We start from the raw sequence: 22,364 nt of genomic DNA on the forward strand, positions 1-22,364 counted from the left end.
AATAACACCACCTGGGTCTATGGTTTATGTAGCCTAACACGATTCTAATACACATTAATCAGATCATACAAAAACATGTTGAATTTAGCTGAGATCAAAGACGGGAGTACAGTAAAAATATTCTCAGCTTTCAAGGATCTGCTGTCATGGCGATGTGACATCGATCTCCACACACGCACGCACACGCGCGCGCGCACGCACACGCACACGCACACGCACACACACACGCAGTGTCCATAACGTCACTTCTCTGCTTGGCATGAGTTTAAAAAAACGCCCAAAAAACCCTTTACATAAAATGTTTTCACAGATGCACCAAATGACGGATGATTTAGGGTCAGTGTGCTCGCGGGGTGCAGACGACGACGCAACAGTTGCTCATCGCGCGGTCGGGTGCCTGTCACTTCTGGCACACACAGCTCTGTGTGTGTGTGTTTGGGAATGCCACTCGTGACAGCTGTGTAGCACATTCCTGCAGCTGCTTGTGTGAATGGAGGTAATTGTGGACACAGTCTAGCAATTTAAGTGAGCTGAACTGGCCGACACTTCCTCTTCCATGTCTGCGTGTCGCTGCAGGCGAGCGGCTTCTGTTAACTGGATGTTTGCAGGTAAAAATTAAAAGTGTGTGTGTGTGTGTGTGTGTGTGTGTAGTGACTGCTGGAAGGTGTGTACAATTAGAAGGCGTAGCGAGTGCGGATGTCCTCCAGTTTCTTCGAGACCTCTGGCGGCGTCCTGTCCAGCTCTTCTGCCACACTTTTCTGCTTGTGAGGGTCCATGCTGTTGAACTGCTCGCACAGATCTCCGTCAATCACATTCTGGAGAGAAATACCAAGACGACATATTGGTTTCTGGTAGTCCCCGAGATAATGGAATCAAAAGTGTAAAAAAAAAAGATACCAACCTTGACTGGGAAGTAGTAGGATCTAAAACTGAGATGGTCTCTGCCGCACAGTGGGGGGAACTCAGAGCGCATGTGCATCTCTAGATGCTGGAAGAAGTCATGGTCCTGGAGAAAACGAACAGGTAGACATGAGAAGAAGAAGACGACGACACATGTATCGTCAAAGGAGAAAAGAGATTTTAATGGTTGCATTATCCTTGTGTGTGTGTGTGTGTGTGTGATACCTCGTGTGAGGTGAATGGGACCAGTATGCCGATGCCTCCAGACAGAGTGGTGTAGACCATGGACTCTGAACCCCCAGGGATCAGAGTGGTTTTCTGGAGGGACAACACCGTCTCCCCCACGTGGTAGTTCATGATGACCTCGGCCTGGAGGAGATGACGAGGCGAAAGGAAGAAGTCACACATATGATCACGCCGGAGACGTAAACAGGATGATAATAAAAGTGTTGCAGACAGTCATGAGGGGTATTAAAATGAATATCTGTCTCGGGTGCTAAATCTGACTGCCAGTGCTGCTCTCATCTTAGTTATGCGTTATGTTATGAATGTAACATTTTTATTGTAGGTTGAATCAGGTGTCTGGGGGTCGGGCTAAAACAAAAGCCTGCATCTACACCGGCCCTTCCTGGATTTGATTGTACATGTTTGTTTGCTGCTGCCTTTGATTAAATCATTTCTTACACTGTGTTGTAACGTGTAATCTTGTATTTGACACCAATCTTATTCTGTTGAAGCTGATTTTCATTTCCTTTTGGCCCAGAGACAGTTTCTAATGGTACTTAAATATCCTTTTATAATGTGTTTCATTTACTTTGTCCTTTGATGTTCTATGTGAAGCAATTTGACAGATATGGATTCATACAAAAAACGCCAATAGCAGTTTGTAATGAAAAAAGGAGAATGGCATTCAGTACAGACCCAACATATCTGATTTATGATTTAAAAAAACATCCATCCATCCAGTTTTGGTTATTAACTTGGAGTCATAAAAATTACCTCTTGACTTCCTGTCGGTCACTACGACTGAATACAGCTGGTAGCTTCTATTTATCTACAGTCCAATAAAAAAATTACCAGGAGCTCAGTTGAGACACGAGGAAGCAGATAATTTGATAAAAAAACATCGGGTATGTCATCGTAGTCATTTTAGGTCCCAAGATCATCCGCCTTCACAGCTTTATGTACCTATAGAGAACATGAACTCCGTGCCAAGGTCACGAGGAAGACATACACTGTCATCCTCTAGTTGGGAGGAAATTGGTTCTGATGGTCAGATCTAATCCAATAACCGTCAAAAACCTGCTTTGTCAATAATTAGAGGTTATAATAAGGATGTACCCTGGATACAAAGGCAGCATTCGGGAGCAATAATAGCGCATAACTAGTCTGAGCCAACTGCATGCAGAACATACATGACATTGATGCAATGAGACGTGAAACGCACATGGGAGGGACGCACAAATGAGAGGGAGAAGCCGAGTTCTGTAGCTCTGCTTCTCTCTGGTGGTAAACATCCGCGATCATCCACATCTATGGGCGTTTTGCCCTCGATCCAGCCTCATTCCCATGGATATTAGTGCATTTCAACAATGCGGAGCTAAGGATTTAAAAAGGGGCTATTCAAGTGCTTATGCTGGGAAGTAAAAGTAGATTGTCTTTTAGGGCCCAGTGAGTTTTTAAGGGCCCAATGGCATCACGTGAAAGAACCCCAAATTGTAAATTGACCGTTTGGATGCCATGTTTTATTTGATTCAAAGCCTTGAGGCCCATCTTTGCCCCTGCGGGGGATTCCAACACAGTGGAAATGTCCCATCTTGCTTATCAGGAAATTTGCTTTTGATGAGGAGCCGAGGAGCTCAGGCCAACGACGCCTCGGGGAAGGGAAGGACTTCCCAGGAGACAGTTTGTAACATGACAGAAATAACCCTCACAAACACTATGTACCATTTAGGATGAAGGCAGTCGATGCTTTCATCTGGCTCAACAGCCAGCTTTTGTCTCCCTGACCTTGATCCCTCCGAGATACATTAATCAAATAAAAGTGGAACGCATCTAATTTCATGTAGGACAGCATTCAGTTGAGTCATGTATGGATAATTAAGTTCCTCCGGGCTTCCTCGTCCACATCTAAATACAGACACAGTGCATTACCAAACTAATCGATGTGCACGGAGGCAGAAGTAGCTGACGAACACTGCGTCACAAAGACAACTGGAACAAACTGGTAATGTCTAAAGTTTGAGGGACTTTCCCAGTTTGTCTGCTACCTAACGTTTTTTTTTTTTTTTTTTTACCAGAACTTAAATCTGGGATGGGTGATACAGTGAGTGTGTTTATATGGTTGCACATGCAATTAGGTTAAACATGTGGTTGACAATGTTTTGCAGTTTGTGTCACTGTGTATTGGCGGTTGGAGGTCAGGAACAGTGGAGGAGGCAGATTAGCACAAAGGCCTGACTTCTTGGCACATAAGGAGCCAGTCTGAATCATAAAAAAAACATCTCTACCTGAAAATGTTTAACAATAAAACCCACTTTTGCAACATCTACATTTCTGTCTGACACATGACTCTAAGCAAATTCATACATAAGTATAAAGACTCTGACTTGCATGTTTGTCATCATATTTCAGGCACTTAGCCTCAACACCGGCTTAAGAAAAAAGGCCCAAACCTGGAAACCTGAGACACGTAAAGTTGGATGGTTTGGAAAATGATTGATTTACCTTCTGCGATGCTCCATTCAGGAGGCCCCTGTCCCATAAAGCTTTGTTCCCTGTGGGGTCTTCATCCACGTCGTCGCTGGTGTTGGGGGGAAGGCGCACCTGAGGAAATCAATTCAAACGTAAACACACGTATTGCTTCTCAGTCCTAGTGGGATTACCGTTGACTCGCCAACACCACAAAGAGGCAATTGTGCCAAATCCAACGCATTCCCCCCCTCTTTCCCCAGACTTACAATGGTGATGTTCCCAAACTTGTCGGCGGAGGCCATGGTGTCGTAGTCGAGCAGACACGCCGTGGTCACCCAGCGGGGATACGTGTCGTCGGCGAAGATGATGAGCTGGTTCTCGTTGCGTCGGTAACGAACCCAGAACAGGCTCTCCTGAACGTCCGTCACGATCACGCGCTGGCCGATGGTGTGGATGCCGGTCACCAGGTTGGGAACGTGCTTAACGGGAGAACAATAAAGTACACGTGAGCATTCATGTGGACATATTAAGTTTAATTATATGACTTTTTTCCAGGGACGTCAATCAAGGCAAATAACTCACTTTCAAACGTTATTTCTACCAAACATAAATTCCGAACGAGATCGATGTCTCTCTGAAAACATGTCATGTAGTCAAGTCACCAATTTAAACTTTTCAGAGAAGCAGTGTTTGAGAATAAATATTACATATAGATGTGTTAAAGGTATAGGTCACATTCATATTACAGTACAACTTGTTGAATGCAGCTCCCTGAGCTCAGCATTCACAACACACCCAAAGTGGTTGTTAGACTACCAAACAAACAGACCCCAAGACAGTTCAGACCGGCAGCCACTCCTCCGCATTTAAAACTGGAGCCCCCCCAGGGCTCTGTGCTCAGCCCCCTGTCTGTTCACGCCATTCACTCAAATCAGCACCACAAACAGCATGATTTGGTCAGCGCACATCTTGAGACTGGTGTGGAGAAAAAAGCTCATGTATTTGTTGAGGAAACATAAGTTGAAATCCCCGTGCCAAGTTCTTATTAACGTTTACAGAGGAGCAACAGAAAGCATCCAGGCTGAGAAACCACAGGAGGGGGTGAGTAGAACAGAACATGAGGATCCTGCAGAGAGCCCAAAGGAAATAAAACAACAAGCACCAACCGCAGTCTGTTCACCCATCTGGGAGGACATACACAAGTATCAGCTGCCGTACCACCAGATTTCAGAGAATTCTAGCCATGTTGGATTAAGATTTCGTTTCCAATAATGAGCTGACTGGTTAAAATATGAAATGTCATGACATGTGACTTAACAGCACGCTGTTAAAAATTAAAACACCTTGGGCAAAAACTGGTGTGATGTGGTGGATAATCTTGTTTTGCACAAGGCAAACATGATGTTTTGTAGCGTGTCGTGTGAACATGCAGCGCTGCTTGATGTTCTGGTTGGTTATTCATTCAAACTGACTCAGTTACAGAACTATTTTTACCTATTTTTATTGAGGGGCAAAACAAATAAGGAACCAAACGGGGAGAAAAAAGTACGATCCTCAGCTGGTTTACAGCGACTGTCCAACGACCCGAGTTAAATATTATTTTCTAAACACAAAGCCAAAGAGAGTAATGACACCGTCAACGTTTCTCATTCTTTGCACTTTGACTCTTCTGTCCTTATGAGACTTCATTTTATCTTTGAATTATATCTCATCTACAAAAAAGGAAGAGCAGGAGACTCATTATTGAATAAAACAATTTAAAATCATTTAGACCAGTGCCATTGAACCACTGTCTGATAAAAATAACGTGTTTGCAGGAGGGAAAAACCCCCAACCGTTCCATGGTCATCACTATTGAAAGATTAAGACTGTAAAGATAATACAACTTTAATATAATGGATATACCCGTCATCAAGGTCCTTTCATCACATTATGGTCCCAGGGAATTAGAAGTTGGTGTGTTTCCAGCTTCTGCACTGTGACTTATTCCTTAAAAGGATCTTTCATCATATTGTGGACATGAACAACAATAAAAGGGGCCTTTAGCGTGAGGCCTAACGACTGTCTTGCATATTCACATCAACATCCATTCCTCAACATGCCTAGATGGGATAAACCCTCCTCCTACCTTGTTTTCACACTTGCGTAGCAGCTTCTTTTTGCCGAGGTCGTAGATCCTCAGCAGTTTTCCAACTCCCACCAGGACTCGTCCCTGGAAGGGAGCGATGGCCAACGGCACGTCCTCTACCGGAGTCTGCCAATTAAAAACACACCGAATTATTAAAACACAGGCAATACGTTGATTTTAGGCATTTAAAGTGATGATGCAGCAGCTCTATTTAAACAGAAAACAGCTGGTATTTCTTAGGAAGTAGAAGAGCATCTTTTTGAAGAATGGTCTCATGGAAAACAGTGTGACCGCCATCTGCTGTAGGTTACACTGATATGTACTGATTTAAGAATTAGCATGGACTTCAATCAGTGAAAATGTTTCCAAAGATTACATATGGATGAGGTCTAAGTGAGCAGAGATGTAACATGAAGTCTGCACTCTTTTTTCTGGCCTTTCATCAGGCCTGTTAAAACCTGCTTGAACATACATCTGGCAAAGCATTCATTTTGGTCACTGATCCCTCACAATTCACCCACTCCAGTCTGGTTTTATGAGCAGCAGCGTTGACCTCTACACATCGCCCCAGACTCAGCTGTGGAATGGACATTAAGTTTTAAAACGATAAAGTTTAGGGTCTTGTTTGTGAAATGTTTACAATCTTCTTTGAAACACTGATGTCCCATTGAGGCTGCAGTTTGAGGTCATTCAAATGTGCTTTTATTTCTTTTACACAAAAGCAAAGGGATAACTTTGTTCAGCTGAAACTTCAGTCGTTGTATCACTGATGCAAATACTGTGATCTCAGAAATGTGAAATTAACTCCATTTAAGGATCATTTTTTCAGCCCTCGGGATATTCAAACTGCTCGTTTCTCTTCATCTATTGAACACCTGTAGTAATAATTAGAAATAATCTGTCATTTTAAAAATAAATTCACCGTGTTATTAGAAACAGTCCTGTTAATGTCTATATTGAAATAAATACATCATCAGTTAGCACAAACGGGGATAATCACATGACATCGTCGTACTCTTGAATTCAATTCAAATAAATCCACAGGTATTCTTTTTAGGAGTATAAGTAACGTATATCCAGAAGCAAGTGTGTTATCATATTGTGTGTAAATGTGTACCAAAACTATGTCAACTTGGGTAGGAATAATTTGTTGGTAAAAATAAAAAAAATAAAAACTCAAACGTCTGATCTGGTTATGTGGTTGGGAAATTCCTCTAATTGGAGAAGGCATGGTTGACTCCATGGCAACACTGGTGACTCAGGTATCAAACGGATGTGAGCTGGTTCACCATGTTGGCCTCCGAGTTTCTGGGGAATCGCCCGGAAAAAAAACCCCCATCTGTGATTATAACTTGAGGCCTGATGCACTTCTCCCTCAGCCAACACTGATGTTAGCGTCCATCTCAACATGTTAACTTGCATTTTTTTTTTTTTCACCAGGCGATTAAGACCCTCCGCAATGAAGAAATAATAGCAAGAGGTTTAGATCTGAAAAACGTGAAAGCAGGCTGATGACCTACAGGCAAAGCAAGTACGGCAGCAGAAATGTTTGACTGCAAATGGGATGGGTTTCATTTAAAAATTAAATTAATGTAAGCCCAGAAGTGATACTGATAACAATAGGAAACTTCCTTCAATACCTAAATATCAAATAAAAACAAAATCTATAATAATTTTGGCTCAAGTGTCAAACCCACCTTGTGCACAAACTCCAGTTTCTCCCCTCCGCTGACGAGCCGGTAGGTATAGATGAAGCCGCCGCCAACTGATCTGGGGTTGAGAATCATATCTCTGGCAACGCCCACCAGAACGTACCAATCGTCTCCCGTGTTGGGGAAACGACACACCGCAACGCTGAAAAACAGAAAACACAGAAAAGGCAGGAAGTGTGAGATACAGGATTAACATGATGGCAGACCACCATGATATCCATGCAAGTCTCCTGCTTACCAACCAATAATAGCACACAATCAGACTCTTTGTAAACAAAAAATGTATGATAAAATATTAAGATAAACACGGCACGTGACACTTTTGAGTGTACTCAGAAATATTCACGGCGCTACATAAAATATTAGGCTCCATATTGATTCCACTAATAATAATAATGTTATGGTTTTTTTTAATGAAGGTGACTTCTTACTTTTTATATGATCTTGATTCTAAAATATTATTCGTAATAATGTCATGGAGAATAAAACAACTGAAATCAAACAAAATAAGTACTTCACTTAAATAAAACTGATGAAAATGTCAAAAAAGAGAGAAAGACAACTGATAAAAAATATGAATATGAAAGGAAAAATAATTCACCTCGTTGACCGCTCCACCACATCTGCACATCACTACGAATTCAAAGCTATGGCGTAATGGCATGCAACACCTTTTCTTCAGCTTTAAGTGCTTCCGTTTCACTCTTTGATCAGTGTAGTGTTAAATAACTTGTAAAATAAAAGTGTCTCCCTAATCTCTAATCATCCTTCCACTTTTTCCAACACCCCTCCTTCCTGTTTCATAATGCCTGAAGCTTCACTGCAACCACTGCCACAAAAACACACACACATGAAACATTCATCATTCCTTTCTTTTTGTGTCTTTGTATTACTTCTAAAGAAAAATAATGCATTTAGTATAGGATTAAAATGTACTTATTAAAAAACAAAAAATAAGATCATAGCATGCAAAGGTGCTTTCATTAGCCCACCCAGCTCCAACGATAACTGATGCACAATCATTCATTTATTTTAACAAGCAACTATGTCCTCAGTTCACCCATGCAGGAGAATGAGCATCCACTTTCCTAACCATTAACTGGTTTTAGCTGTGAGGGTGTGAGAGTTTTGCTCAGCTGTTTTATTCATATTCTTTATTTCAAATATTTCTTTTAAGTGTTTAAACTCATGATCGGTCGGAATTCCTATCGTTATTAAAGTAATTATCGGTTATTATCCCTTTATTGACTGATGTTTAAGAAGAAAGTAGAAAACTGCCACAATCACTATTTCATCCCCCCTCTGTGGATTCAGTACTTGGCAGGTAAGGCTGGTTAGCAGGAGGGGAGGTTCCCTAGCAGCACCCTAACAGACATTTCTCCACAACGAATCCTTCTAAGGAAGTTCATCCGTTCCTCGTCTCAATCCACTGATGTAGATGAAAGCTGCTCACCTGAATGCTGCTTCGTTCTGCTCCAGCTGCACCTGGTCCAGGGTTGTACCCTGGATGGGGTTGATGAGACGCACCAGCGAGGCCCACTGGCCCGCTCCGGCTTTGGGGGAGCCAAAAATGGCTTCTGGGAGATTCTCGTTGAGGAAAGCGGCGGCCATTTCAGCAGCCAGCTCTCTCTCATCCTCACCGGCAGCCTCCACCATCTCCTACAGAGGCAGCAATGAACAATGGATCAGCTGAAAGGAGTCCACAGCACTTTCAACCAAGTAGACAGTAGACTGTAGTATCTCTCTCTCTCTTTTTTTTTACATTTATTATAAGTAATTGTGGAAATAATGAATTGATAAAGATTGCATACCTCAGCCATCTGTTGCTTTCTCTGGGCTTTGGTTGCCTCGGTGTAGGCGTTATGGTCCGTCTCAATCAAAATGAGGTTGTTCGTCTCCGGATGGATCACAAACTTCCTGGGAGTGTACTGCAGAGGAAAGGCCACCTGGTTGAAGACGGCTCCTAATTTCTCCAAAGCCAAGATTCTGTGACGCAGAGGAAGGAAGTGACGGTTACAAATAGATTTTTCTTTATCTCGAGGGGATAAGCTCAAGCCTTGAAGTCGGATCTACATTTTCTCCACTGATAGTAGCGGCACATTATCAGGCAATGTGGTGCATTCATTATACAACTGCATTTAGCTCCCTTGTATTTTACTACATTTTTGTCTTAATTTGTTATTATTTTGTATTAGTGGAGCCTTGGTGGCACACAAGATGATGAGATGACATACACTCATGTACATCAGTAAAGGAAGCACAGGGATTGGATTTAATGCCCCGTTTGTTTTGGTTCTGGGGGGGGTTTCAGTGTGCATCCATACCTCAGTGTGTTGGTGGAAATGGCCACTATGCCTTCGGGGCACTGCTCGGAGGCAAATCCGGAGGCGTACTCTAGAGTCTCGTACGACAGAGGGGTGAGATGGAAGCGAGACTGGTACGAGTAGCTGAGCCATGAGCGACTGGACATCGCCAGCACCTGTCGTGACAATGTCAGATTTATCAGGTGATTATTTCACCTTTTTAAAAACAAGGATTCCTTCCTTTAGAGTTTTATTTTCATGAGAGCAAACTGATGATAATTAAAGTTGGATCAATTTCATGGCTTACAGCTTCCTGTCCCTGCATCCGGACTCTGAAGAGTTTGACAGGACGTGATCCCAGGTAACGTGTTCTGGTGTCCGACAGGTCTCCCGTCACCGGGTCCAGCACAGTCCTCAGCAGCACGCCGTTCTGTGAAAGCGGATTAAAAATCAATAAAATCACACAGTTTACAAGAGGACATCAACTGTGAATCTATATCCAAATCGATGATTGATATTAGCCCTCCGGAATGATAAATATAGTCAGAAATCTGCTCTGGATTGTTGCCAATTGTTCATTTGAACTTTAAATGTTCAAAATTATTTGGGATCCAGAACATTGATTTACTCAAATTGTGACATTCAGCCACAAGGCATCCATTACTTTAAGCTATTTCAACCACATATTTGTTACTCTTAGCTATTTAAATGCATCACCCTTTCCACTAATCTCACTGTTAATACGACTGTTAATTTCTCTGCTTCTTGTGACACTTTCATGCACTCTTACAGATGATGTTCAGAAGTGGTGGCTGACTAGATGAGTCATATGTAGGGGTGTGAATCGATTCGATTAACGATACAGTAGTTGGCGACTCGATTCACGGACGATTTTTTGTTGTAACGATTCGATTCGATTCTGTAAACCACGATTCGATTCAGTAACTTGTAACCAAAATTCTATATCCATTTTAAAAAAATGCAATAATGCGAGTGAGACTATTTGTATTCTTCTGAAAGGTGAAAAATAACATATTTATTCTAGAAAAAAGTAAACCTGCATAACATTTTATGCTGAATACAAAAATGTAATTAAAATATGCTCGGTTATTTTTAACATTTTCAGTAGACTACATGCTGGCAGGGGAGAGTGTGTCTTAAACGTATTAAAACATTAATCATAAGTAAGAATCACGATTAATCCGATTAAATGCATTTATATCGATTATTGGTGAAGCCAAAACGATTCATTCTATTTATTTATTTTAGCAGATCGATTTAGTAGAATCTATAGGACTGACAATCGATTCATCGATTAATCGATTGAATCGTTACACCTCTAGTCATATGCCTTTGCTATTAATAAATTAAGTATGCAAAACAAGTTTTATTCTTAGTTCTCCTCCTGAATCCATCACCAAAGTAGCTGATGTTAACATCTACTACAGACGTGTGTACGTTTACTAAGTCCAGTGCTGGAGTACCTGAAGCCCGATGTTGAGGTAGAGGAAGCCGATGGTTCCCTTTTCTCCGAGTTCATCCTGTTTCTCGATCCCTCCCATCTCAACGATACACAGACTCTCGGGCTGGGCTGGCAGGGCCTGCATGCTCAACGGCTGGAGGCAGTCCTGAACGTGATCAACAGAGGGTTAAGACCACTTCACCATACAGAAGGTTACCAACATAAAAAAAGGGTTTCACTAAAGTGTATACAGAAGAATAGGTGGATAAAAAGAGAAAGGAAACATTCTCCTCCTTTAATACATGTGGACATTAAGGAATTAAGCATTTACTTGGTTTATTAAAAGGCTGATTAGAGCTTTGACCAAACATGTTAAATAAATTGTTCAAAATGTGCTTTCATGATCGCAGACATATTTAAACGATTAGACCATTTCCTTCTCAGAAAAATGTGGAAACTGTTATCTACGTCTTCCTAACTAGTAGATAAGATAATTAGATAATTGTAACTCCTTTGTAGCTCTCTGGCCTCACTCTCCCTCTCCCTTCCCCCCACCCAGCTCTCTCCCTTCAGCTCATCCAAATCTCTGCTGCTTGTATTTTGACTCTAACTGGGAAACAATCACATTTCACCGATCCTGCCTTTTAATTTCAACACTGGTATCAAATCGGTACTCATGGCCCAGTTAGTTACTGCTATTGGGACTTTGTTTATGTGCCGATCTATGGAGTGTTTCTGCTTCGTACCGAAGGGTCCAGGGAGATGATTCGGACCGTGTTGTCCACCAGTCCCACGGCCAGGAAACGGGAGCGCTGCTCGCCGGGGGGAACGTTAGCCAGGCTCATGCAAACCACGTCTGCAGACATCTCCTTCCGCTCGGTGTATTCGTTCAGCTGGCCGGACTGGAGGAGGCGACACAGACAACACAGATTTTCAGTCATCTCCTGTTTCCTGTGTTTAGCGATTTAGTTTGTCTTGAATATTCATGTTAGTCACATTTAAATTGGTCACTTTTTAAATACAGATTAGGTGAAGATCCGAATTTCCCAAATTTCAATCGTCAAATCGTTTGAATTTGTAGTGAATAAATAATTGGTAAAACAAAAGTATAAAATGTAATGAAATTGTTGCACTACAAATGTACCTAATTTTAAACTTTTGATTGAGCTCTACGGTCGTTCATCAACCTTGAAATCCCTTTAAGTTTACATTTAGATACGACTAGCAGAAGATATGAAATGCTGAAGAAAGTAGATTTCTCACCGGGTCCATCTCGAAGTACACCAGCTCCCCTCCGGTGAGTGCGATGACAACCTGTCGCTGGTTCACGGCGCAGCGGACGATGGTCTTTTTGCCGGGAGTCTTCCACTCGTTCACACGCTTGTCTGCTCGGATGTGGCGAATACCATCTGGGTAGACCTGTGAGGAGGAGCAACAAGAGGCATAAGGAGAAATGAGATGGGAAGAGAGTTAGTATTGGGATGGTTTCATTCTTGATACAACAGTTCACTGTTAAAGAGAGAGCACAACATACAATTTGTCATCCATGTTTCTGGAGTCACAGGCAAATGTTTTATGGGATAAAATGTTGTAAAAGCCTCGACAAATGATCAACTACATAATAAAACTATATGAATACTCCTGATTTTAATCAAAACGGTGTTTCAAACCTGTTGATTGACATTGAGACATTTTTTATATAATAAAACACAATTTGCAACCGTATTTCTTCGTACATTCTTCAGGGACTGGCCAGTGTCGTAGCAGATATTTATGCAGACGATAGGAGCAGTACACATTGCACAAACCTGCACCAGGGCGTCTTCGCCGAGCAGCGAGCAGGAGAGCGTCGGCGTGGTTCCCAGGAAACCAGAATCTGTCACTTCCTCTACAGTCTCCCCGATGGACAGAACCAGCGTGGCGTTCACGAAGGACACTATGATGTAGGCGTCAAACTCATCTAGCGAAAAAAAAAAGACAGACCAAAAAAAAAAAAAAAAAAAAGATCTGGGTGAGCAGAGATGTACTGGCTCAGTACACAGACCATACAGCCTCACGTAGTGGCCCAGGCACCAACAATATAATGTGCCTTTATTCACTATTTAGCAAACGTATCATCAGTGAAACTAGTGGCAACACAAACCGGATCCAGAAACATTCAAAAAATGGTGTCGATGGGGCTGTTTTTTGCTTAAAAACCAAGCTACGCAACAAGTGATCAACTATAGACAGACGCGACACATGAAGGTTAGAAGACGAAGCAGTGTTGTCTCTCAAGGGTTTCAGCATTTTGGCAAATTTGCATATTGTCACCCTGCTATAGAACTTCTGACTGCTAATTAATGTTAATTAAGATTGTATGGACCCAGTAGAAATGAAATGCTGCCCCCTATTTCTTTGATTAAACATTGCACCTTTAAGGCAAACTGTCTCTATTGGCATCTTCAGAGGAAAATTGAAAAAAAATAAATAAAAAAAAAACGAAACAAAAAAGGTGTCTGAAAGAGGAAAGTCCGTACCTTCGACGTGTCTGCGTACCGTCCACACAGCGTTGGGGTTACCGGGCAGCTCAGACACGGCCATCTCTGATACCTGAGGGACACGACGGGGAAAGAAGTACAGGAAGGGGGCGGTAAAGAGGATTTGAATATTAGAAGTGTTAGAGTTAGAAGTGATACCCACCACTGCACTTTAAAAAAAACATCTGGATCTATTTTTCATCTCTCTCCACCATGATAGTGACAACTCCATCCAAGTGACTCATGAATAAACTAATATTCAGTTAGTTTACAGTAACGTGATAGTGTTTTCTTGAGTGCAAACAAACAATCTGATCGAAGCATTTTTGTTGTCTCACATAATGTCTCGTGTGTGTGATCACAGCAACACACCTTCTCTGCCGCAGGGCTCTGTGTGTTTACTCAGCGGTGGGAGGTGTCACGCCTCGGACCCAAAAACGTTAACAGATGCAGAGCCCGAAAAGCCGACCGGCCAGCACACACGGCCAGCGATCGTTTGTAAGCGGCGAGGTACGAAAGAGGTAACAGCTTTTATTTGATCTCGTTTAATCTTCAGCTTTTACGAGGCGAGACATGAATAACTTACACTTTTCAGACAGCAGTGTGTGTGTGTGTGTGTGTGTATGTGTGTGTGTGTGTGTGTGTGTACCTCCAGTCCATGTCTAAGAACCCTCAAAGTAGACCGAGGTCCGCGGCCACAGGCAACGTACAACTGGGGTGTATCTTCATTGGCCAAATCAGCAATCTGTAAAAAACAAACAAAAAGAAAACCACACACAATAAGCCAACAAGGACACTTTAATACTTCTCCTGGGTATTTTTGGAGGCACAAACGTTATAATGCAGACACACACACCTGACAGGACATGATGGGCGATAAGTTCTCCTGTTCATCCACCAGAACGAGGTTCTTGAGCGGGCGGGGTTGGAAGAAGAAGGTGTCTCCCTCTTCGAGCGGCATTGCGGAGGAGAACTCAGGCTCCTCGTCATCGTCGCCCAGGTGGGCGATCTGGTAAAGGTAACTAGAGGAAACAGAAAAGGTAGAACATGAGGGAAAAAAAAGACAGAAAGGAATTCTTAGCTGAGCTTTTATACCAATCAGAAGGCCCAGAAAGAGAGAGAAGTAATACATGGTAATACTAGTTTACACGAACAGGGAAGAAGAACAGATGCTGATAAATAACTTACTGATTTCCAAATTCTGAAGAAACAAACAAGAAGCCAGTCTTCAGCACACACATGGCCGTTGCTACGGGGATCGTGTCAAAGTATTTCAGCCTGATTTCTGTGACCTGTGAACCAACACAGAACAGAACAAAATAAACAGTAAATCCACAGCTCGTCTGTTTTCCATAAGAGCTAGGTGGTTTAATACTGCTACGCAGCACCGAGGGGAAATGGATTTGGCTGTTTGTTTCAAGTAGTGGAAAAAGACGGCGCTGTAGAGGCCTCTCTCACCATTTCTTCATCCGTTTCCAAGGTAACCTTGAAGATGTCTCCCTGCTCAGTTTGGGCGAGGAAGAAGAACATGGACTTGGTCTTGTGGGTGGCTGAGCAGACGAATATCATCCCGCGCTCGGGGTCGTCCAGGTCATTCTGCATGGACCGGATGGGGAAGAAGAGGGTGGGGAGATGGAACCAAGTTAAAGACTAAAAACATTTCATTTCGTGGTATTCCTTTTTATTTTATAAGGGACACGGATAACACAGATTTTTTATTTGATTTATTAACCTTTATTTATACAGGTAAAATCTCATTGAGACCCAGGGTCTCATTTACAAGAGAGACCTGTTCCAATTATGTTTATGCTTCTTCTGAATAAATAACAAGTTAAATACATAAGTAAGGCTGTACTGAAAAGCTACAAAGCTTTGATTGTCTGTTGTGATGTATTATGTCGACAAAAAAGGATGTGTTAATGTGGTTAAGTGCGATTTATAGGTCTTTTAATAACGTTCCAGCCACCGGCTCCATGACTGTCCCGCCACAGGCCTCTGTTACTACGTCGGCCTTCTGCGTCAGTTTGTCGAACACAGCGCGTTGTCTTTATATTCATCTTAATTGATTTCTCCGTTTGTAATCTGCAACCAGCCGGAAAACCACACGATACCTATCTGTGGACTTGAATGAGACACACAATTGTCGTTCAGATTTGTGCGTCATGAAAGTAACTTTTCTCATTTTCCACAGTCATGGTCAAATCTGGTATGCCCTCTGCTAGTGTATGGCTCCACATATCATCTCTCTAGTAAAACTTCTGGGCTATTATCGTATTTCTTTAACCTCCTAAGACCTGAGCTCTTTTTTTATAAGCATTTTTAATTTATCTTTGCCATTTGAGCTTATTGGGCCCCGATAGGTATAAAAAATAAAACATTTTGACACAATGTAGTTTTTGTAAGTGTCCACGCATGTGGACATTGGGCCCCCGTTAAGCAGAATTAAGTATTATGCTATAGACAACTCAAAATGTGATGTCCACGCATGTGTTTTAAGAGGTTAAGCCAATCAAAAATCATCTTGGTGCACTGTGCTCTTGCAAAAATATTCCCGTCAGACGAAGCGTCTACTAGCAGACTTAAATCCAGAGTCTCCATCCGATGAGTCTGACTAGTAAGGATTCTGAACAAAGCAGCCGTACATTTGAAACCATAGTACTGGATTTAGGGCTACCCCCTTTTAGTAGATTAGTCAACTATTCAGCGGTTTTGATCTCAGTCGATCTTTAGTCTTTTAGCCCTTTTTAAATGCCCCATTCCGTCTCTGTACCTCTTTACACTCATGCATTGTGGGGGGAAAATAGCAATAATCCCGCAAGAAGCATGGCAGTGTAAAGATGGACTATAGTGTTGGTGATCAGAGATGCTCAATCTTTCTCCACTGTTAATCAGAGAAGAGACATGATAAACTCATCATATCAACAACACGTGGGTAATGATCCTTCAGATACCAGCCAGAATAATGTTGAGGTGATTCGGCTCTAATGCCTAATGCAGTTCCGTGTTTAGGACTCACCCTGCGTCGCGGGATGGGACAGCGGATGTCAGGCTGGTCTCCAAAATTCTTGTAGGTGATGTAGTTTTCGGAGCAGATCAGAACTCCACTGGGCCCGTCTGAACCACCAGGAACTAGAAAGAGAGATGAGTTTCTTTGTAAAAAGAAATAATGATGACTACAGCGAAAACGTCCGCAATATATACTATGTGAGTTATAGTGTCGGTGATCAGAGATGAAGAATATTTCTCCACTGTCAATCAGAGAAGAGACATGAAAAGCTCATCATATCAACAACACATGATCTGTAACAAATTAAATCCTAAACGCTTTCATTCTAGATATGTTTCATTTAATTCTCACTACCCTTTCCTCGTGTATTTTGACTCCACTGTCCTCCAACTACAAGTGACAGCTGCTAAAAAGCATCTAATAACCGTTGTTTCATCCTCAGCGTGTACAACCACCACCCGCTCTGCTGCTCACCAGTGATGAGGAAGTTTCCGTGCTCCTCCAGGGCCTCGCTGTACTTGCGGACCACGTGGTTCAAGCCGAGGTCCAGCTCGTAAAAGGTGAGCGTCTGCTGCGTGTTGGCGGCAGCTTCTCCCGTTGGGTCGTTGTCGGCTTCCTGGAAAAAGAGCAGATGTGAATGTACAGGATCGGAGGGTTTTTTTTTCTAAATGAATCCAAGGATTCAAAGAGGGATACACTTCCTTATATCCTATGTATCGGTCAGGGGTTTCCCCTCTTTTCAACAATATTTTCCAAAAGGTTTTCACAGTAATGATTTGATGATGTGATTATACGATCTGATAACCTCGTAGTTTGTTTTCATCGAAAGGGAAAAAAATTAATGTTACAGCACATTTTTCAATGTATGGAAAATTGTTTTCCAGGATGCGTGGGAACCCTTGTATAGCCTCAACACTGTGGGAGTGGTGGCAACTTTAAACTAATTAAACAATACTAAAAGGAAAAAAAAAAGTGGTATAGTGTCAGAATAGTCAACATTTCTTACAGACGTGGTTTAACCTTACCTCATAGTCCATCTCGAGGCAGGCAAACATGGGGTTTTCAAAGCCGACGTCGACTCCGACTACGTGGTAGACCAGCGTGTTTGCTTTATGGGCTTCCAGCGGAGAGGAGATGGTCAGCCTCGCCGCCGCGTCTCTGTTCAGAATGTAGACCAGCTTCTGTTTCTCGATCGCTCCTAGACACGGGGAGGGACGAAACAAAGCTTAATTTCATTTAACATTATGCACGTGGCTGTTCTTTTAAGAATAAAATATTTTAATTGTAGAACACAATATATTAGTAACAGTTTGTTTTCAGTTTTCAGGGCATTCTGGAAAGATGTTTGAATGAAATGCGTAACTTAAAGTAAAAGGAGACTAATACAACAGTCTTAGTCAACATATCCTACATGCAATGTTTAATATAATTGAATTAGCTTTTGTGAAATGCAGCCCAATTTGACACACCTGTAACGGATACTACTAAATATATCTGTACCATTCCTCATTTTTATTATTGTACTGAGACAGGTACACAGGATTTACTGTGTCCTACAGACACACTTTGACGTGTAAGGCACGGCTGTAAGTACGTACTGAAATTTTTATTTTGGGTCAAACGGTTGCATTCATTCAAACACATTGTTTACATGTTGAATGCCCCATTTCGTCACTGTACCTCTTTACACCGCATTGTTGGGAAAAAAAGAGCGATAATCCCGCAACAAACATGGCAGCGTAAAAATGGACTATAGTGTTGATCAGAGGTGTTAAATCTTTCTCCACTGTTAATCAGAGAAGAGACATGAAAAACTCATCACATCAACAACACTTTGGCGTGTAAGGCACGGCTTAAAGACCTGTTGCATTCATCCAAACACTCGAACTCTTCGATATTACTTCGTACCTATCATGACCGCTCGGCCTTTTGGGTCGACGGCCAGGAACTGTCCGGGGACGATGCGTCTGCAGCCGCTCTTCCCAAACGTTTCCTGGTGGATCTTCTCAAACATGTTTTTGGACGGGTGATATTCCAGGATGACGATACGACCGCTGTCACTTCCGACAACAATGTAGTCTACAAACACACAACAACACAGACACAAATTTGAGTGAGAGGACTCTGCTCCCCCCCCTTTGCTTTATGAAATACAAATATTTGTGAGGTCATAACATCGTTATAAAGTTGATCAGAGCTCAGGGAAGAGGGACTGTACTGTTCTTTAACTCTATAGTCCATGTTTGTTGTACATGCATCTGTGGCTACGTACCTTTGGTTCCTCCGGTGAGCCTGAAGGCCATCAGAGACCTAACGATGCCAAACACCTCCACTGTGAGCAAAGTGTGCACCTTTCCTGTGTTGGCATCCGGTCGCAATAATTCCAAGATCTTTCCCCTGGAAACAACGATCTCCTGCATTTTGGTTCCTACAAAGACACAAGCACATTTTTTTTAACAATACAAGCAGCAATCATAAAAGCATGTATTTGGAGAGAGAAAAACAAACAAATTGGGCATAGAGAATAGGAATGCTTAATGCTACAGACAAGGCCAATTATCCTCATTCTCCAGAAGAACTATGAACAAGGCACGAGACGACATGAACATTTCATGTCGCTTTTATCCCGGCCAAAATAATTGTGATCCACGATAATCTTCAAAATGTGAAAATGGCACTAAATAAACAAAAACTTGTTTTGCATCACAGATGAGATAAACAACTTTTTGCTGTAGACATCATCTCTATCTTCTGTCCCAATTCTCCACATTCACACCAAGGTCTGTCGACCTTTGTTGCCGGCTCAGAGGCCGAATGACTCTGACGCCCCGTTATGTCTCTGTACCTCTTTACACTAACGACGTTACGGGGGGGAAAAGGACTGATAATCCCACAAAAAGACGGCGTTAAAGGGGGCTATAATGTTGGTGATCAGAGATGCTCAATCTTTCTCCACTGTCAATCAGAGAAGAGACATGATAAACTCATCATATCAACAACACTTTAGCATGGGAAGATAATTCTTTGTAATCTAACAAACTGGTGTAAAAAAGGGGACTTTTGTCACATGGAGGGAGGAGAATCCGGGGTTTTGTACCAGCAACCCTTACGTCCCTTACACCTGAGTTGCAGCACACCCACAAAGCACTCTAGGCCTCCCATAACCCTGACTCCAGGTCCTAACACATCTGACAAAACCAGACAGGCGATACAGCAGGCAGATCTCACCTGAGAAGTTTCCATGGATGGCGTGAGTGATGCCCGTGGCACGCTGCAGGGTGATGTTGTACAGAAACATGGCTCCTTATGTGTGGTTCCCCCCCAACCATAAACATAAAGGTTCTCCAGGGGTTGCAACAGAGCTCCTCGGCCGGCTCAAAACTGTGGAGACATAATGGGAGAACAATAACTAATGAAAATGTGTATATATGTATGAGCAGCAGTATATTTTAAACGTATAGATGCTCAACCGTCTGCTAACGGATTTAAGAGGGATATTCAAACTGAACTGAGGAAGTAGCACTTTAGGGAAAAAACGGTTATTTTCAAACAAACTGAGCAATGTAGTCACACAGAGTTAACTTTCAGGAAATACATTTAACGTGCGGTGTTAATTTACACGCCGACAAGCAGCCGGCTAATGTTAGCTTAGCAGAAACGGGGGGAAAAGACGGTTCGACTAACCGATAACTACGTTTGTTTGCTAACTTAGCTTCGTATTGGCGAGGCCAATGTTATAACGTTACCGAACATTAGCCAACATTGGTTGGTACAAAACGGTGCACATAAGTTAGCCAACACAGCTCACGTATTGTATTCAATGGACCGAGAGCCCATTCATAGAGAGCGCCACTTTTGCCTGACGCTATCACTACATTTGTGCTATAATACGTAACATCGTGCGGATTTTATTTTTGTACAGTGCATACGACCTCCATTTGATTAAGAACAAGCTGTAGATTTGTAAAGTAACATATTTACCGGTGTGTTAGATAAGATGCTTCTGATTTCAGGTGGATAAAGTTTATTTTTACACAAACAATTCTACGGCCAACGACGAGCCGCCGTTTGTGGGTCCTTCGTCAAGTCAAAAGCGCCGTCGCGTGAGGTGGCCGACCCGGTGCCTGACGGAAATTCGCGGCTTGTTGTAGTAGCGCTGAATTTCCAGCGGGTGTCGACAAAGACCTAAATAAAAAACACGGACATAAATACAAAGGACCATTGTAGAAGAATGATAAACTTAATTCGTTGTCAATATAATAAGCCATTCTAACATGTATTAGCATTCTTCTTACTGCTGACTTATACAATGTTTACGTCTTAAATGAAATAAAAGGAATACAAAGCAATGTTAATAATAGTAAAATAATTGTGTGGAAAGAGTGTACAAATACAACAATGTGCTCAGATTGAACACACACACACACACACACACACACACACACACACACACACACACACACAATCATAGCTTATAATAGCATTTAATCCAGCATTGTTGAAATGTTTGTTTTCTGTCTGATTGTGAGGAATCCGAGGATACACTGGCCCCCAGGATCCTCATTGTTTGCATCACACCATAGAACAGTAATAGTACAGGTAGAGTGGCTTTTATATTTGTTTAAAAAAAATTAATAGTTAAACTGGCTGTCTGTCGAGCAGCAGCAGCTTCCCAAGTGATCATCGGGTGTCCTCGGGGTGCAGTCATTATAGTGCAAACCTGTTGATGCTGCCAACTCCTCTTTGACTTTTCCCCACAATGCTGGTTTTACCAACTACCAGTCTTTTTCAGTTCCATGTTTCATTTCCACAATGTGCTGAGTGAGACAGAACATGAGAACTGTGCAGGATTGTTGTGGAAACAATGGTGAGCGATAGTGGCATCGCACTGAAAATAGCCCCCAGTGCCACTTTAAAAACCTGATTATCAGTGGTGACTGGAGACAGTCAAATATTTTGACAGTCAAATATTTATGAAGGAAGTATTTCCCATAGGTAGCATATTGGTTTTACTTCCATTTTTTCCACATTAAAGGTTGTGAGTAAAGATGTGTTTGTGCCACATTTTGAGTTAAACAATCCCAAACATAAACGAGAGAGAGAGAGAGAGAGAGAGAGAGAGAGAGAGAGAGAGAGAGGGTGTAGGCCCTACACTGTAGGGGAATCATGACCACATGGCCCACAATGAGGTTGGATTTGTTAGATTCTCAGCCAATGACCCACATTAAGAGCACTTATTAAGTGGGTAGGAAAAATGTGAATGATTTATAATCAATATTCAAATATTAAACGGTCAGCTTTCATACTATTTGTGCAGCCCTGGAGCCAGGATTCTGTAATTGTGGTTGCATTGCTCTTTTGAATAATTTATCTGAAGGATTCATAAAGCTGACGAACTCAATTGATTAGCCCTTAGCAGTGAGTTTGTTTTCAAAGTAAAAGCGGCAAAGTGGCGACGGATAAACTAATGGGTTTTGGCTCAACAACATAATATATATTTACTAACTGATCTTTTCAACATCTCTCTATTTGCTGTGTGTTGGTCTGTGCAATTGTATTTGTCTTTTCTCTTCTTTCCCCTCTGAAACATGTGTTGATATAATTCATTACTGATTTCCAATAAAGGCAAATAATATGCG

At 42.0% G+C, this 22,364-nt stretch overlaps 1 protein-coding gene across 2 annotated transcripts in view; it reads right to left on the reverse strand.

Annotated features, from left to right (window-relative positions):
- The window catches only part of sf3b3 (splicing factor 3b, subunit 3), a 21,194-nt gene extending 352 nt beyond the window's left edge, over nt 1–20,842 (reverse strand). The window contains exons 1-27 of one of the 2 annotated variants that reach the window (XM_084018296.1): nt 20,707–20,842; nt 19,954–20,106; nt 18,998–19,153; nt 18,634–18,804; nt 17,751–17,923; nt 17,200–17,341; nt 16,735–16,847; nt 15,177–15,314; nt 14,907–15,010; nt 14,575–14,740; nt 14,368–14,463; nt 13,719–13,791; nt 13,008–13,159; nt 12,463–12,618; nt 11,946–12,101; nt 11,222–11,365; nt 10,045–10,167; nt 9,759–9,913; nt 9,246–9,420; nt 8,888–9,093; nt 7,420–7,576; nt 5,723–5,848; nt 3,861–4,073; nt 3,628–3,726; nt 1,126–1,269; nt 902–1,006; nt 1–815 (exon numbers count right to left, since the gene is read on the reverse strand). The exon at nt 1–815 is cut by the window's left edge and continues 352 nt beyond it. In XM_084018296.1, coding sequence (XP_083874422.1) covers nt 675–815; nt 902–1,006; nt 1,126–1,269; nt 3,628–3,726; nt 3,861–4,073; nt 5,723–5,848; nt 7,420–7,576; nt 8,888–9,093; nt 9,246–9,420; nt 9,759–9,913; nt 10,045–10,167; nt 11,222–11,365; nt 11,946–12,101; nt 12,463–12,618; nt 13,008–13,159; nt 13,719–13,791; nt 14,368–14,463; nt 14,575–14,740; nt 14,907–15,010; nt 15,177–15,314; nt 16,735–16,847; nt 17,200–17,341; nt 17,751–17,923; nt 18,634–18,804; nt 18,998–19,153; nt 19,954–20,023 — 3,654 coding nt within the window. In that variant the 5' untranslated portion in view covers nt 20,024–20,106; nt 20,707–20,842 and the 3' untranslated portion in view covers nt 1–674. Of the gene's footprint in view, nt 816–901; nt 1,007–1,125; nt 1,270–3,627; nt 3,727–3,860; nt 4,074–5,722; nt 5,849–7,419; nt 7,577–8,887; nt 9,094–9,245; nt 9,421–9,758; nt 9,914–10,044; nt 10,168–11,221; nt 11,366–11,945; nt 12,102–12,462; nt 12,619–13,007; nt 13,160–13,718; nt 13,792–14,367; nt 14,464–14,574; nt 14,741–14,906; nt 15,011–15,176; nt 15,315–16,734; nt 16,848–17,199; nt 17,342–17,750; nt 17,924–18,633; nt 18,805–18,997; nt 19,154–19,953; nt 20,107–20,698 lie in introns of both variants that reach the window. The other variant, XM_084018297.1, reaches the window with a different exon arrangement.
- Nucleotides 20,843–22,364: the final 1,522 nt, after the last annotated feature.

The sequence above is a fragment of the Eutrigla gurnardus genome (assembly GCF_963514095.1).
Source record: "Eutrigla gurnardus genome assembly, chromosome: 9".
Lineage (NCBI taxonomy): Eukaryota > Metazoa > Chordata > Actinopteri > Perciformes > Triglidae > Eutrigla > Eutrigla gurnardus.